The sequence below is a fragment of the Tachypleus tridentatus genome, chromosome 10, assembly GCF_004210375.1.
Source record: "Tachypleus tridentatus isolate NWPU-2018 chromosome 10, ASM421037v1, whole genome shotgun sequence".
Lineage (NCBI taxonomy): Eukaryota > Metazoa > Arthropoda > Merostomata > Xiphosura > Limulidae > Tachypleus > Tachypleus tridentatus.
In genome coordinates this window covers 95,983,758-96,000,139 of record NC_134834.1, presented here as the reverse complement: position 1 = coordinate 96,000,139, position 16,382 = coordinate 95,983,758, and the positions used below count along the sequence as shown (strand labels likewise).

The window sequence follows — 16,382 nt, the reverse complement described above, 5'->3', positions numbered from 1 at the left end:
TTTTATGAGTTTCAATATTTTTTAAGTGGCTTGTAACATGGATGTCATTTTCTTTCTGGTTTGGTTGAAATGTACATTTTGATTGGATGAAGAGATTCCCGCTTGCCAAGAAAAGCGCCAAACAAAGGCAGTCGTTCCGAAGAGTGTATAAAACCACGTGAAAACATAGTTCGTTAACAACTGTATAATTAAAAACTTGGATCGTGTATTTTAATAAACTTGTAATAAAAACTTGCTCTTCTTTAATATTTATACAATCAAATCAGATTATGCTGATATTACTGCGCTCACGATCTCTGCGGACTAATATATTATAGCGCAATCTTTTTTTTCTTTCTTAAGGACGTTTTAAAGACAGTAGTCAGTACGAATTTACTCGGGCTTGCGTGGTTAGTTTCGTAATTGTATCGGTAGGGAAAGATAAATCCACTTATAGTGCGCTGCGTTCGTCTGACTATCAGTTATAAGGTATGTAAGAATTCCGTGAGCTGTAGACGTTTGTTGGTAGCTTTGGATTATTTTGCGTAGAGCGTGTAGAAAAATATCGTATATTAATTCAACCAGCAGTTAAACTACGTGTTATCACTTAACCCTAACGTCGTTTTTGACATGTTGTAAAGCTCAATCATTTAATTTGTTATAAGAAATATTAACCCGTGTCTACTAAAATTTCTGTATAACAAGTTTAAACATCCATTACATTATATTGTTTTAATGTTTGCTAATATGATCTGAGGACACATTTACTATTGTTATAAGTAGCCAAAGTCGATACAAATTCAAATAACAGTTTTGGTTTGTCATAGATATTGGTATTGTTGGTCGCTAATTTCTACGCAACAGTTTATTTTTTTAATTATGTGAAAGAAATTTCTGTTTTTTTTTTAATTAGTATTGCATACCAGAGGGTTTTGCACATTTTGATAAAAGTTAAGAAAAAACTGTATTTACATTCCAGATAAATATATTCTTTTATATTTATATCGAGTGTGAAGGTTTATCTTAACTGTTATTAAAATGTGAAAGTAATATGCGAATATTTAAAAGAATAAACAGTTTCGTTCCCATGCTACCACTAATAATGAAGTAATTTGTTTATAGTGCTGTTGTTTTGTAGATATATAACTTTCCTTCTTCGCCTGTCTCTTTATTTTACGTTTAATCGAAATTCTTCACGTTTTAGTTTTCATGATGGGAAAGAGATACAATGAAACTTTTTTTTTTATTGTTCTACCATTAAGTTAGACCAAGTTGCCTTTCATATTATAGAACTTTGGGAAGCAGGTGCACAAGAAACCGACGATCTACATAGTTTTTGCTTTCGTGTTAATTATATAGAACGTATCACAGAACTGACCTTTATCTCGGTATAGTCTAACTTTTAGACTCTAAAAGCAAAATAACTGCAATTAACATGTTCATTAAAAAATGTGTACATATTTTTTTCATATGGCATATATTTTTTAAGACACTTGTTTTGTTTTGTGGATTAACTGCCCCAAAAGAGAAAGAAAATTTATACTAGAATATAACATTTTTAAAGAAGCGCTAAAAAGAAATCCCACTTATATTAAATATTATGGGTATGTATTAACTGTATTTGTGTATCAAATACACAATATCAAACGTATGGACACAGCGTTTCACAGAAGCCATAGTATTTAATGAAATGTTATATATTTCAAATTCTACAATTTTTTAGTATTATTAAACGTGTATTTTTAGTTTTAGGTGAGAAAGGTATATACAAAATCAAGTCATAGTAGTTTATATATGGTATATGAATAACGTTGGACTGAAGAAACCGTTTTGTTTATGAATATTTTTGTTGGGTGGATTCTTCTCGAAGACTCGTTAAAAACAATGACAAGTTCAAAGTCCAGTCCAAATAATGATAGCAAATTAATTAACCCTTAACATTTGCTGCAGCCTTCTTTCATTCGATAAGTCCAGTTTTACAAATAATGTTTGAACACGTATTCAGAGATTAACTCTAAGCCTAATTCACGAATGCACGTAAAACTTCTTCTCATTAACTAATTGGTAACAATCACACTAACTGTTTCACTTGCTAATTGAATAATACAACCGAATAACTCGCTAACCGACACTAAAGTTGTTCATTCATTGCCTCGCTGAATACTCAATTAATTACGCAATTCATTCACTGATTTTTCTTAAGTCGTTTCTACTTACTATATGTTCCCCGCTGTTACCGCGGTAAATCTACGGATTTACAACGCTAAAATCAGGGGTTCGATTACCTTCGGCGGACTCGCCAGATAGCCCGATGTGGCTCTGCTATAAGAACACACACACTATATGAATTAAAATTCCAAACTTTCACTAAATTTCAAGATGACGTCATGACATTCGCATTCTAGCGGTTTGTATTCTGTATTTTATGTATAGTACAAACACTGACTTAACCATGGTTCTGGCATTTTCTTTATTGAAACCTCAAGAAGAAACACATGATAATTGCGAATTTATCTGAAAGATATGCATTTAAAAAGTCGTAAGTTTGTTTTATAAGTGTTTTTTTCCTATGGAGTTATCGTGATAGCATTAAATACATTTTCCATCCTTGTTAAAAAATACTGATAACAAATTGTTTATAGATTTGCCGTAAAATATTTTGTTAAAATAAAAGCGAGTTGTTGTTGAATATGAAAACAAGCCAGTCTTATTCAACATTTTTATCACGAAAGCGTTTTAGTTTTCAGCTCTTTTTGTCTACAGGGTTGAGTACATTATGGTAAATGAATTATGAATAGGCAGATCACGTGACTCGCGGCCATTATAAAGTTGCGGTGGAACAGTATGTATCAGAACTATATTTTGGTATTGTTTGGCGATTTGTAGATAGTGTTGTACCACCAAATATTGGTCGCATTTGGAAAAGGTATGTAGCAGTCCCTTTCGACGCTAAATATTGACACACTTGTCATTTGTGTTTAAAGAACCTGTGATACAAAAGAATATTGATCAGCTTGAATCACCAAGATAATCCAAACAGATACATGCAAGAAAACGTATCCTTGCCGTAATAAGCAGAGTACGGCATCTTGTAACAGGTGTGAATGTATGAACGCCAGGTTCAATGATAAAAGTCATCCTTGTACCCCAGATAACAGATAACATGGTCAAGAGATATCTGTCTGGAAACTAGGGCAACAGCGTATGGATACATTAAAATAAGGCTTCCAGTCATACCTATCGAATACCTGAAATAGCTGAAGAATGAAAGTGGTATCCATGCTATTCAGTAATTAAAAATGACGGTCAAGTCCTTTATGAAATTTTGTTGTGTCCAAACAAGTGCTGGAAAGCGTCACCACCGAACATTACTTGAATCACAGAAAGGTTTATTTGCTTGTTTTGAATTACGCACAAAGCTACACGGGGGCTGCCTGCACTAGCAGTGCCTAATTTAGCAGTGAATTTTTAAAAGTTAAAAATTTAATTTTTTTTTAAATTTTTAAAATTAAAAGTTTATTTAATAATTTAAATTTTAAATTTAATTTTTTTAAATTAAAAAAATGTTTTAAAACATTTAAAAAATGTTAAAAGGGTACAAGGATGACTTTTATCATTTTTTAAGTTTTTAAAAACCTTTTAAAAGTTTAAAACTGTTTCGTGTGTACAGACAGACGAAATGGGAACCAAAGACGTGTTTTATAAAGGATGTTTAGATTCGTGTTCAGCGTCGTTTCAATAAACGTCCATTTCTATACAATGCAGTTAAAGTGTAATTGGTATTTGTGATATTAAACCTATGATAAAGCAAGAACCATTGCTATAAATAATTCTCAGCTACCTTCTCAGTTCGTTACTTTGTAAGCATGGTGTATGATGATCGGTGAAGAAATATGAAATGGAAATGATTGGTCACTTGTTACCATTTGAGAATCTGAAACCAACTCTAATGTCCAGTTCCATACATGGATTTGATGAAAGATTCGTGTGACCAGGAGTAAGCAGTGGTAAACACACTGATTTTTATTGTGCAAAAGAATAACGTCACATATTATAGGAGCCAGTGTCTACAATCGTAGGTACATATGAACTTGACGCCACTGGATGATAACGTTTACCCCTATTATGATAAACTGGTCTATGTATTCCTTGGATGGCGGTTACCGGATGGAAAAAAAACAAAAAACTTTCAAACTCACTAGAACATTTAGTCTTATCGAGCGTGTGTGGTGTGTCTTGGAAAGTACATTTCAGACATTCAGTCTATCTTGAAAGAAACACTTTCAGAGAATAGGTTGAGAATCTATGTAAATATAATAGTATTGTCTGTGATGTGTTCATGTTACTACTTTGTAAGGTGTGGATGGACCTTCACAATAACTGGTATAGAGGTCCATTAGGTCCGTGCGGAAGTACATACAAACCTCTCAGTTTTGTGGTTTTCGTGTGCGAGTTTGTTCGCCTCCTTTTCATGAATTTTCACCAAATTTCGCTTGTTGGGTCCAAAGAAAGATACTTCAGTTAATACCTCAATATTGTATTAATACTACGAATTTAAGCTTTCATCTTTAGCTCCAAGCTGCACTTGATAATTATGTTGGTCATAGTTCATACCAAAGTTAATTGTTATGAAGAGTAAATAATATAAAATTATCTAAATCAAATGTTTAGTTATTAGTGTAAAGGTAATAATCAATAATTTCAGATTACTTGAAAATCATTAGGGACCTTGAAGGCTGATAACACTATTTTACAGCAGTAAACTTTCTTTTGATAGCTAAAATATTCAAAAACTCATTTTACTTGTTTTGTGTTGTGTATATTTAACGAAATTGCATAAGCATATTTTTCTTTAATTTATGTAATTTTTTTATAACTTAGAAATACATAGATTAATGCGTGATTAAATTTATTTTATAAATGCTATCATGTTTATCGTGTTTCGTGTTCCATCATACCAGTTTGTTTTTCAATCGGTTACAGCGTGGTGAGAAGCTATCGTCTCAGAAAAGCATCCACTAATCACGAGTGTACAGACAGACGAAATGGGAACCAAAGACGTGTTTTATAAAGGATGTTTAGATTCGTGTTCAGCGTCGTTCCTTGCGGATGAAGGCTTAGACTGTTTCTCATCGGACAACGAATTCTACAACACTCCAGCTCCAAGTGAAAACATCTGGAAAAAGTTTGAACTCCCAACGCCTCCACAATCACCTGTTCACGTTTCTCACGAGGACTTTCCAGACCCATTTAGTCCGTGCGAACGTCTGGAGCTGGTCTCTGATCTTTTAGACAGTGACTTTCTGCCATACCAAAAATACCCAGGCCTTGAGAGTTATTTAGATTACTTCAGTAGTTGGCGAGGACTGTTGGAATCAAAGGCTAGAGACTGGCATAAAGTGGAACTTATACATGACTGTATGTGGTCTGGTCGTTGCACCGAAAATTGCAAGCAAAAGGAGTTAGATAAAACAAGAGGACGGGAACTACTTTCTACGTCAAGTAGTAATTCAATAGATTACGAACCTTTAGAAAAAATAGTTCTGTTGAGTGTATAGATTCATCTAACGTTTCGCCTTGCGAATCGGTGTCATTTCGTATTGATCATAGTTATTACCAACCACAAAACAAAGATGCGAAGCCAACAGGTCTGCATCGATATAATGACATGAAATTTAAGTTTGCCACGTGTAAACGAAGTCCAGAACATCTGAACAGTGATACACCTTCTGATTCGGGTAGGTAAGGTAGTGTATTGTTAACAAAACTTCGTATCAGTAGGTTAAGTATATTGTATCTCTTAATGTAAAGATGGTATTTGAAAATTATTGTATTTTTTGGTAATTGTAACAATTACATAATAAATATTAATGTAGCGAAAAGCCGAAAAATGGAATTTGATTGTTGTTAAGCGCAAAGTTATGCAATGGGTTATTTGTATTTTGCCCAACCATGGTATCGAAACCCGACATCTAGCGTTGTGTTACCATCTAAGTTGACAGTCAACTTAGTTATGACAACTTTTCTTGTGTCACGTTGTTTTAACGGAAAACTACACATGGGCTATATGTGCACTCTGTTCACCGCGGAGAATCGAACCCCGAACTTTAGCGTAGTATATCTTTAAACTTATTGTGATTCACAGGAAACTTCTGTGTCGCTTTGTCAAATTATAATAGAAAAATCCAAGACACTCCACTCAGTCCAGTTCATCGAAATTCACCGCCCCTCAGTTGCACAGTGCACACTTATATTGTTGGAAATCGGCTTTGCGCTTAGCAATAACAACGAATACTCAATACTCATTGGAAAGTAACAATTTTGTTTTAAATAAATTCAGCTGTTGACGAGTACTGAAATTTTATTTTGTTTTAATTGTCTGTAGTGAAACCTTTCAAGAATCGTAACTTTAACTAGTGTCGAATTTTTAAGTAATCTTTAGTATTGGAAACGAACTGTGGGTAACTGCCATCATATTAAAGGTGTTTTGTTGAAATTGTATTATTTTGAATATTATTATAAGTTTTATTATTTAAATATATTCGTTTAATATGTCGAGTTCATCACTTTGTAAAGAAAACTAAACAAAATTACAGTATTCTGTTAGATTGAATTGGTATTAAACGTAACTTTTCATTTTCCCTTTAAATATTAGTAAATTAACAAGACATAAACGAATCAAAATAATTAAAATGGCTGAACTATTAGATTTCAGTGACAAATTAAGCAAGTAGAAGCACACGGTCATCACGAAAAGGTTTTGAATTTCGCACAAAGCTACGAGAGGGCTATCTGCACTAGCCTGTCGCTAATTTAGCAGTACAAGACTAGAGGTAAGGCAACTAGTCATCACCACCCACTGCCAACTCTTTTACCAAAGAATAGTAGGATTTACCGTCACTTATAATGCCCCCACGGCTAAAATAGGCGAGCATGTTTGGTGCGACGGAGATTCGAACCCACGACCCTCGGATTACGCATGGAATTCCTTAACCACCTGGCCATGCTGGGCACCATCACGTAAAAAGTTTAAAATGGTTATTTGTATACTCCGAATTACACGTATTCATTGTAACTCTTCGATGTTAATATTAACTTGGATGTTTGGGTCAGTGTGTAGGAACTTCGATTTTATGAGAATTACAAGAGATACGACATTGGTGCTCTGTTAAGAAGCATCGTTTAAGAATGATTTTCTTATTTAAATTGGCCTGATTATTTATTGATTGTCAGTTTCTAGAACCACTGAGATGCAAACGTGGAGAGTAATATTTGATACCTGGGTTGCTTATTTGTTTTAAGATATTTATGCAAAACTAATCGAATGCTATCTGTGTTATCGTCCACAGTTTTGAACCAGTTAACTTCATGGAAAATATTTAGTGAATAGTAAGCAGTCAACTCTTAAATTATAGTTCGCTCATGCCTGGCCGAATAGTACGATTTGACTGTCACTCTTCTAACGCACCCAAGGTTCCTCCTATATGTGCTGTAGTAATTGACATTGTTTCTCTAAAAGGATGTGAAGCTTCATCGACCATAGTTTAGCACGCTCACCATAGGACCATGCTTGGCCCTGATATTATTGGAAACTACGATGTTACATAAGTGCCGAGCAATATTATTGGCAACACTTTAATGTACACACGAACATGAGGACTGTTAAAGATTTTCATGGCCTTTCACTTAGTTATATGCTCTGTACTTAAAGTTTGTTTGTTTTGGAATTTCGCACAAAGCTACTCGAGGGCTATCTTTGCTAGCCGTCCCTACTTTAGCAGTGTAAGACTAGAGGGAAGGCAGCTAGTCATCACCACCCACCGCCAACTCTTGGGCTACTCTTTACCAACGAATAGTGGGATTGACCGTCACATTATACACCCCCCACGGCTGGGAGGGCGAGCATGTTTAGCGCAACGCGGGCGCGAACCCGCGACGTACTTAAAGTATCGGTCACGATTTATATTTTATAGTCCGTGTTGTTTTGTATGTAGCAGCCAAACGCGGTTGTTATTATATGGGTAAAATTCTTCCTTTGAGAACCTTTTTCTCTTAACTAAAACATTATGCTACATTAAATATTTATATTTAGTTTGAAACTTTCTTTAATAATAGCAGGATATTTTAAATATTCATGCAATTTTTAAGCCTTTAACTCCATTTACTTAAAACTAAACTTTGGTGTTGACAGATTTGTTTGTAGCCCCATCTATTGAGATATTTGCGTAACGCAAGCACTATTTTAAATTTTTATCTGATCATAACTTGTGATATGTTTTAAATAAAAATGTTAACTTTGGCCCAAGCTATAGTTATGCTAATAGACAGAAAGATAGTAATTACAACAATATGAACGACGTATAATTTAGGAATTGTCCGTTATTTGGTATAATTATAATAAATATTTTTTTGATTTTTGTACAAAGCTGCACAATGGTCTATGGAAATTTGATTTTATCTTTGTAAGCTTAGCAACATCCCAGTGAGCTCCTAGAGAAAAGTAGAATTCAAACTTATATCAGAGAAAAATGACTGAAAAGATTCAATGAAATGAAGCCAGTTAATCTCCAGTGAACATTCTGTTTGTGTAAAGTTTTGTGAATGTTGTTATTCCGAAATAGAGAAGAGACTTAAAAAAAATTATATAAAGTATAATTTAATTATATTATTAACAGTTACTTTCAGCTGAACATGTTCAGCGGCGTATCACAGTTCGAACTTTGGACCTCACGATACGAAGATCGACACGCCAACAGCGCGAAAACAACTATAATTTGCATATTTTAAGATTCGGGTCAGTAATGTAAATCAGAAGGCTTATATTTATTTTTCATTATGTTTCAGATGAGGAAGTAGATGTCGTTACAGTAGACAATTTGTCGACTCGCTGCTCTGTGAAAGAAAATGTACTTAAGGCCGACGATGAAGACACGTGTCTTACGCCCAAAATGCTTTCGTATTTTGAAAAGAATGGACAATTGGTGGCTCGAAAACCAACAAAATCGCGCCCTTCTGAAATCGTGAGTAATGTTCGTTTTTCCGTTGGACAGGGCGAAATGCGAAGGACAAATAAAATATTTGAAAGAAACGATATGAAATCAGAGAGAAGAGGTTGTCCCAATAGTCGTTTCAGTTCTGACTCGGATTATCCGAAAAGAGTAAGGAAAGAACACAACACCATGGAAAGAAAAAGACGAGACGACTTACGTTTTTCATTCCAGACTCTCAGAAAAAACATACCTGAATTGATGCACAGTTCCAAGGCTTCAAAGGTGGTGATCTTAAAAAGAGCAACTATGTATGTCCAACAACTGCAAAGGACGGAACGAGTGTTGGAACATTCGTTAAGCACAGAAACACAGAGGAACAAAAAACTTCGAAGAAGGCTTCAACTACTATTAAGTATCGTCAGAACTTCCCAAAAAGTTGAAACAAACATGATGTGACGGTTGTTTCTATCTCTAACGTTTTTACTGACCAAATGTTTTTTGTTTTATTTTAATAGAAGAGCAGAAAGCATATTTGTTCTTTGAGAAAAAACATTTTATGAACGTTTTTCTCTTAGTTGCATTTCTAAAATTACCGTAAATGCTTTTCTTTGGTAAACATGAAATATTTTAAAAGCATATTTGACTTACAAAACAAGAACACTGTTCAAATAGACGTTAAATACTGGCTAATTTTATAAGCTGAACTACTGGTTTTATTGATTGAAAGATGAGGTTTTTTAGGTTTAAGTGAACGACCAAACGTCAAAGTATTAACTCGAACGTTTTTTACTCAAGTAGTTTTCTTACTAAGAAACTTTCGATAGTTAATGAAAATTTTAGGTCAGTTTGTTTGGTAAAAATCTTATTTGAAACATGCTTTATAATTACTATGATAAAACCTGTACACTGGATAGGTTACACAATTGTTACACATCTTGTAACAATTATATAAGGAGGACGGGAAGATGGAGTGAAGCTCAGGCTTTGAACTTAAATAATTTTCGGAATACAAAGTTTATTTATTAAAATCTTTGTGTGTCCAACTTTTCAGTTTTATAATAAACCTCCACATGACTTCTCTCAGTGCAACAAGCTTCCTCAGGCGTCTTTGTTATTTGTCTGGTGAGTGTTCTGGGGTATCGTTTAAGTATTTTCATAGTACATCCATCAAGATCGGTATGAGTGGCTAGATAATAGAGTTCAAAGCATAAACTTTCAGTATAATCTGGTATGGAGATAGTGATGACCAGGAAATGGACCCACACAGTCGATTCATAGCCTCGCTAAAACAGCTTAAAGTGAGTCGTTACTTCTTGCTAGAAAAAACACGTGTCGGTAATCTTGCCACGTCCCGAACTGTGGGAAGATAATGTTGTACAGTATCTAAAGGTATGTGAAACTGGTGATTCAGTTTGTAAAGCAGAGTTGAGTTATCATGTTTCTTCAAACTCGTCAACTTAATTTCTGCGTTCGATAGTTTAGTGACATGTTGTAAATGACATTGCTCGAGAACAACAGCGTGAATTTCACATTAGGAAAGAATTGATCTCTTGTGTCCTAAATAACCACTGTCTGCTGGCAATATGTTGAATCCTGACTTAAACTAAAAACTGGAGAGATGGAATCAGATTTGGAGGATTTTTGAACCACAGTGTACTTACCTCATACCTTTTATAATTCTTCCTTTTGGCATTTGTTACGTATAACCATCATTAGACACTTGTAGATGTCCAGTTATCATCACATAAATGACCAAAAAGTGTCCTGTAATTTTAATTAATGACAAATTCAACTATAAATGAAGTTGCGACGACACACACACAGTGTGACTGAAATATTCTATTTCCTATACAATGGTTTTAATAATTTTTGTACTTTTCAGATTACTTTACCTTTTTACGAGTTTCATTCAGAGAATAATCTCGTGTTTGTTATGTCATAACATAATATTACTCTGGATTATGTATGTAATCTTGGTAGTAGAGTCACGTAAGAAATCGTCTTTATGATGAACAGAAACAGTAAATACACTATTGATGGAAAATTAAACATTTAATATTATAGCCATAAACTGAAAGACAGTTATTAGTTCTGGATTAGTAAACCATTTCTGGCAGTATATTTTTACACAATACGCAATAATTTACTTTTCAATATTAACGAAAATGTTTGTTAATTGTTTATATGGTTATATGTTGACTATATGAATGATTGCAAAAGGTCAGAATTGTTACTAAATGTATTTTACAAATACATTTGTAATTATTCAACAATTGCTTCTCATGGGAATCGTACAACACTAAAATCCGGGGTTCGATTTCCCGTGAAGTTACAACTTTTTTAATTTTAGAATCAATAAAGGAACTTTGTTATTCGTTGGGGTTAAAGTGACTTTAGAACTACAAATGTAAACAAATATTTATGTAAAACGGCTGGTAAAATTTTTCTCAACCCAAACGAACCGTTTTAACATATACTTTTCGCTACAAGTGGGTTTTCTCGACATCACTGTGACAAATATTAATGTCTTCCAGTTTTTGTACTTTTATTCGGAGCAACCATTATATGTATGTTGTATCTCAAAATGAAAGATCTATCCTCGACTCGTTTTCTTTTTCCTTCTTTAATTAGCAAACCTTATTTACAATTAAAAATACATTTAATTTCAGATTTTGAAAATCTTATCACAGTTGATAAAACTGCAAAAATTAAGCTTGCACCAGTTTTACAGAAATTCTTAACCTCGTATATACTGGGGCCTTTGTCCTCCAAACTAATAAAACTTATTGAACCTTTGAACTTTGTAAATCCTGTAAATGTCTTCGATTACATTAACAATAGAATCATCATCCTCGTATATGGACATCATAAGAAATTCTATACAAATATTACCATTTATTATGTGAACACAAGTAGTACTGTAGACTGAAGTAAAAAATATTTTGACAGTTTACTATATAGAATTTATAACCCATTTAATTGTAAAATTTCTTTTAAAGTACTTAAACCTCAGAAAATTAAAACTTATAGTATTGTACCCTTCTGGCCCGGCATGGCCAAGTGTGTTAAGGCGTTCGACTCGTAATCCGAGGGTCGCGGGTTCGGATCCCCGTCGCACCAAAGATGCTTGCCATCCCAGCCGTGTGGGCGTTATAATGTTGCGGTCAATCTCACTATTCGTTGGTAAAAGAGTAGCCCAACAGTTGGCGGTGGGTGGTGATGACGAGCTGCCTTCCCTCTAGTCTTACACTGCTAAATTAGGGACGGCTAGCGCAGATAGCCCTCGAGTAGCTTTGTGCGAAATTCAAAAACAAACAAACTTGTGAATGTTAATAATTTATTTTTGGGAACGTTATTTTATGCGACATTTCTGTCAGTATTATTCTGTATTATTTAATAATGGTTGTACATTTGTCGCTGTTATGGATGGAGTGTGGACACTTTCCCGAACCGCAACATCGTAAGTGAAATGTAATACATACTCACAGTTTAGGTCTTGTAAAGGGCATATTGCTCACATATAAAATAAATAGAATAAGGCTAATTACCTCTCCTTGGGATATGCTTGTTTCTATGTTAACTGACTCAAAGAAGGTTCCCCTGACATTTGTTTTGCAACTTTTATTTTACAGAAAATTTGTTAACCACCAAATAGTACCCCGCGGAATTCCATTTTTGCCATGCAGAACCATAAACCAGTGTACCACATTATGCCGAAAGCTTTTTCGATATCGAGAAAGCAGGTGACAGTGCGTTCGTTTTTATTGAAACTGTCAGCGTGAAGTTAACTGCCGTAGAAGTTTCTTTCTTTTTTAATTTATCACCAACAAGTCCCAGACACCTAGTGTAGAAAAATCCTAAGCCTGACAACAACATTGTATATTTACACTATAACGAAGTAAAAGTCTTTAGTTGACCATCGGAGAATATAACGGAACTTAACATTTGAAAACAGGCGAATCACAGTTAGGATTATACAGTGGTAAATGACGATAAGAAAAAAAAAAAAACAACAACACGTGAAAGACAGCGTAAATAAGTAGGCCTATATATACAAAACTGTAGTAATAATGAAAATGGATCAACAGTGCCACTAGTAGCAGCATTATGTAACAAAGATCAAGATGGGCCAACAAATCATAATAGGTAAATACTTGAAGGATATGTAGCTAAAAAGAAAGAAAAGGAAATTGTTATGGGATACTAAGTGCAGTATTGCAGCAGTGAGAACCAGTCTGGTATCTATGATCAGATGATAAGTTAAAGATACATCTACATATGCTAATCGAACACGAGACAGCTTTAAGTCATAACGAAAAAGGCGGCTGGACGTGATGTCTCGGCCCACTTTTCACAGGAAAAGGCTTACAAAAATGACATCAGAAAATGTAGATATTAAATATTATGTAGAATACATTGAAGCCACGTGTATGAAGGAATCGAAATACGACTTTGTGATAGAAAATATAGCAGGTAGTAGAAATTTGGATGAACAGACAGAAATAAGAATAATATAGCATCTGTTGTCACAACCAGAGCTCAAGAAAAGAAGTGCAAACAAGGAAACACAGAAGCAAGACCCTTCTATACTAAACCTTGGGACAATTTCTGGGAGAAAGTTGAGCACAAGACAAAAGGCTGATAAAAATACTTATAGAATTACCAAGAAGCTCGGAGTGCTATACAAAATCAGTGAAAGTTGAGCACAAGACAAAGGGAAAGATACTTATAGAATGACCCGAAAGGAGTGCTATACAGTGGTAAAATCAGTGAAAGTTGAGCACAAGACAGAAGCGGAAAGATACTTATAGAATGACCAAAAAGGGAGTGCTATACAAAATCAGTGAAAGTTGAGCACAAGACAAAGATCAAGAAGATACTTATAGAATGACCCGAAAGATATGCTATACAAAATCAGTGAAAGTTGAGCACAAGACAGTAAAGTGGAAAGATACTTATAGAATGACCCGAAAGGGAGTGCTATACAAAATCAGTGAAAGTTGAGCACAAGAGAAAAGGGAAAGATACTTATAGAATGACCCGAAAGGGACTTTGTGCTATACAAAATCAGTGAAAGTTGAGCACAAGACATAAAGGGAAAGATACTTATAGAATGACCCGAAAGGGAGTGCTATACAAAATCAGTGAAAGTTGAGCACAAGACAAAAGGGAAAGATACTTATAGAATGACCCGAAAGGGAGTGCTATACAAAATCAGTGAAAGTTGAGCACAAGACAAAAGGGAAAGATACTTATAGAATGGAGACCCGAAAGGGAGTGCTATACAAAATCAGTGAAAGTTGAGCACAAGACAAAAGGGAAAGATACTTATAGAATGGAGACCCGAAAGGGAGTGCTATACCAAATCAGTCAAATCAGTTACACTGGGGAAATTAAAAAAATCATATTACCTACACAATACTGGACCCAAATGATAACGTTGACCCATGAATCAAATGTGGAACGACGCCTAGGAACAAAGAAAATGGCAGTTAGAAACACCAGTAACTTCCATAGACAAGGAGTCATTGGAGGTGTGAGTATATTCTGCAGATCATGTAAGATATGCCAAAGGACAGTACCTAGAAGGAAGGTAGCCAAAGTGCTACTAGGAAATAAGTCTCTCATAGAAGAGCCATTCAGCAGATTAGCTGTGGACTTGACTGGGCCATTAATGCCTGTGTCTGATAAAGGAAACCAGTATGTGCTGACATAGTCGACTATGGGGCACATTATCTAGAAATAATATCACTGGTGAAAATAGAAACAGTGGAAGCCCTCCTGGAAATACTTCACAAAATAGGCTTTCCAAGGAAAATCCTGAGTGATAGGGGGCCAGTTTACTTCAGAACTGACGCAGGAAGTATGCAGACTCATGAGTACTCGGCAGCTAGTTACCACCTTGTACACTCCTAAGTGTAATGAACTTCGTGAGATAGTCACTGGAATTTTAAAGAGTATGCTAAATAAAGGTGCCAAGAGAGGCCACCTGAATGGGACAGGCACTTACCGACAGTATTATTTGCTTATTGAGAAGCCCCATAAGCAAGTACATGATTTTTATCCTTTGAGCTACTGTTTGGTAGAACAGTAGGAGGCTCAATAAAAAGACTCAGAAGTGAGGAACACATCAGTGTGTGTTAGACCTCAGGAACTGACTGGAGGAGACCTGTTGATTTGCTCAACAGAGTTTGTATGCAGCATAAGGTAGTCAAAAGTATTTCTATGACAAGAAGTCCAAGGATTTGTGTTTCAAGGTTAGACAGATGGTTTTATTTCTGCTGCCCACGGGTCACAGTAAACTCACCCTACAATGGAAAGGAGCTTTTGAAGAATGGAAAATATTCAATAGAATGGACTCAAGGTTAATGTAAATTGGAAGACCAAGATCTACCATGACAATCTGTTGAAGACGTATTTTGAAAAAAAAAAAAAAAAGATCTGATGGGTGCAACTACTGAGACAGTGATAATGTTGCAGATGTGGCCGTTATAGATGCAGAGGCAGAAGACAGTGACATTCTCTTAGAAGATGAGAACCTACCAGATCTAAAGCCAAGAGGTAAAGATGAGACATACAAATATGTCATCATAAGCAAAGAATTGATTGACAGGTAGAAAAAAGTCTTGTAATACCTAAAGTACCACACACAGATATCTTCATGGATAAACCAGGGAAAACAGACCTGGTGCAACACAATATCGAAACCATAACCAAGGATCCAGTCGAAGCGAAGCCCTCTCAGATGTCTTATAGAATGAGAGACCTGATAAAGCAGGAAGTTGAAGCAATGTTGGAAGCTGTAATCACTGACTCTTCAAATTCGACATATAAATTATTCAATTGTAATGTGAAGATGTACAGATCAAATTATTTCTGGGGATCGACACGTTGATGCTTAACATTGGAATTTGGGTAGTACTTATACAAGAAGATGAAAACAGACTATTTCCGGTAATATATATAAGAACCTGTTAAACAGTGAGAAGAACTACTCCATGATTGAACGACAGTGTTTGGCCATCATATTTGCAATTCGGAAGTTCCAGAACTGTCTATACGGAAAGAAGTTCATCATCCAGGGATCATGAGGTGGAAGTTGCAATTTCAGAACTACAGGATCCACACTGAAGCCATCAAAGAACTGCAAATGTTGGAGCAGACTTTATGAATGAACTGAGAACAGTATTCATATATAGTAGAAAAAATATTATAAATATTTCTCTTGAAGAAGGGTTTATATCTTGATATAAAAGACTATTTAGTGTAGACATTATTAACTAGTTTATTTTATGATCGTTTGGTTTTATATTTATAACAAGAAAGAAAAAAGCATACGATTATTGGAAGCTGTGTTTGTAACTCACTGATGTCGAGAATATAGTGAACAAACGATTAAATAATAAACATATA

At 34.8% G+C, this 16,382-nt stretch overlaps 3 protein-coding genes across 3 annotated transcripts; all 3 read left to right on the top strand.

Moving 5' to 3' along the window:
* Positions 1-376: 376 nt before the first annotated feature.
* Positions 377-11,573, top strand: LOC143229910 (myc protein-like). The gene is made up of 3 exons (XM_076462780.1): positions 377-468; positions 4,963-5,717; positions 8,824-11,573. Exons 2-3 carry the CDS (start codon positions 5,648-5,650, stop codon positions 9,423-9,425), a joined length of 672 nt encoding a protein of 223 aa, XP_076318895.1. The 5' UTR covers positions 377-468; positions 4,963-5,647; the 3' UTR covers positions 9,426-11,573.
* Positions 5,025-5,537, top strand: LOC143228411 (transcriptional regulator Myc-1-like). The gene has a single exon (XM_076459675.1). The coding sequence runs from the start codon at positions 5,025-5,027 to the stop codon at positions 5,535-5,537; it is 513 nt and encodes a 170-aa protein (XP_076315790.1).
* A 2,667-nt stretch (positions 11,574-14,240) lies between the features above and the next one.
* LOC143228154 (uncharacterized) lies at positions 14,241-16,144 on the top strand. Its single transcript, XM_076459466.1, has one exon. It carries the CDS (start codon positions 14,305-14,307, stop codon positions 14,683-14,685), a length of 381 nt encoding a protein of 126 aa, XP_076315581.1. The 5' UTR covers positions 14,241-14,304; the 3' UTR covers positions 14,686-16,144.
* The last annotated feature ends 238 nt before the right edge of the window (positions 16,145-16,382 follow it).

Bases quoted from the DNA above. Each gene is read 5' to 3' on its own strand.
- LOC143228411 (XM_076459675.1), top strand. From the start codon at position 5,025: ATGGGAACCAAAGACGTGTTTTATAAAGGATGTTTAGATTCGTGTTCA.
- LOC143229910 (XM_076462780.1), top strand. From the start codon at position 5,648: ATGAAATTTAAGTTTGCCACGTGTAAACGAAGTCCAGAACATCTGAAC. The intron at 5,718-8,823 runs GTAGGTAAGGTA...ATTATGTTTCAG, and splicing joins TGATACACCTTCTGATTCGG to ATGAGGAAGTAGATGTCGTT.
- LOC143228154 (XM_076459466.1), top strand. From the start codon at position 14,305: ATGGAGACCCGAAAGGGAGTGCTATACCAAATCAGTCAAATCAGTTAC.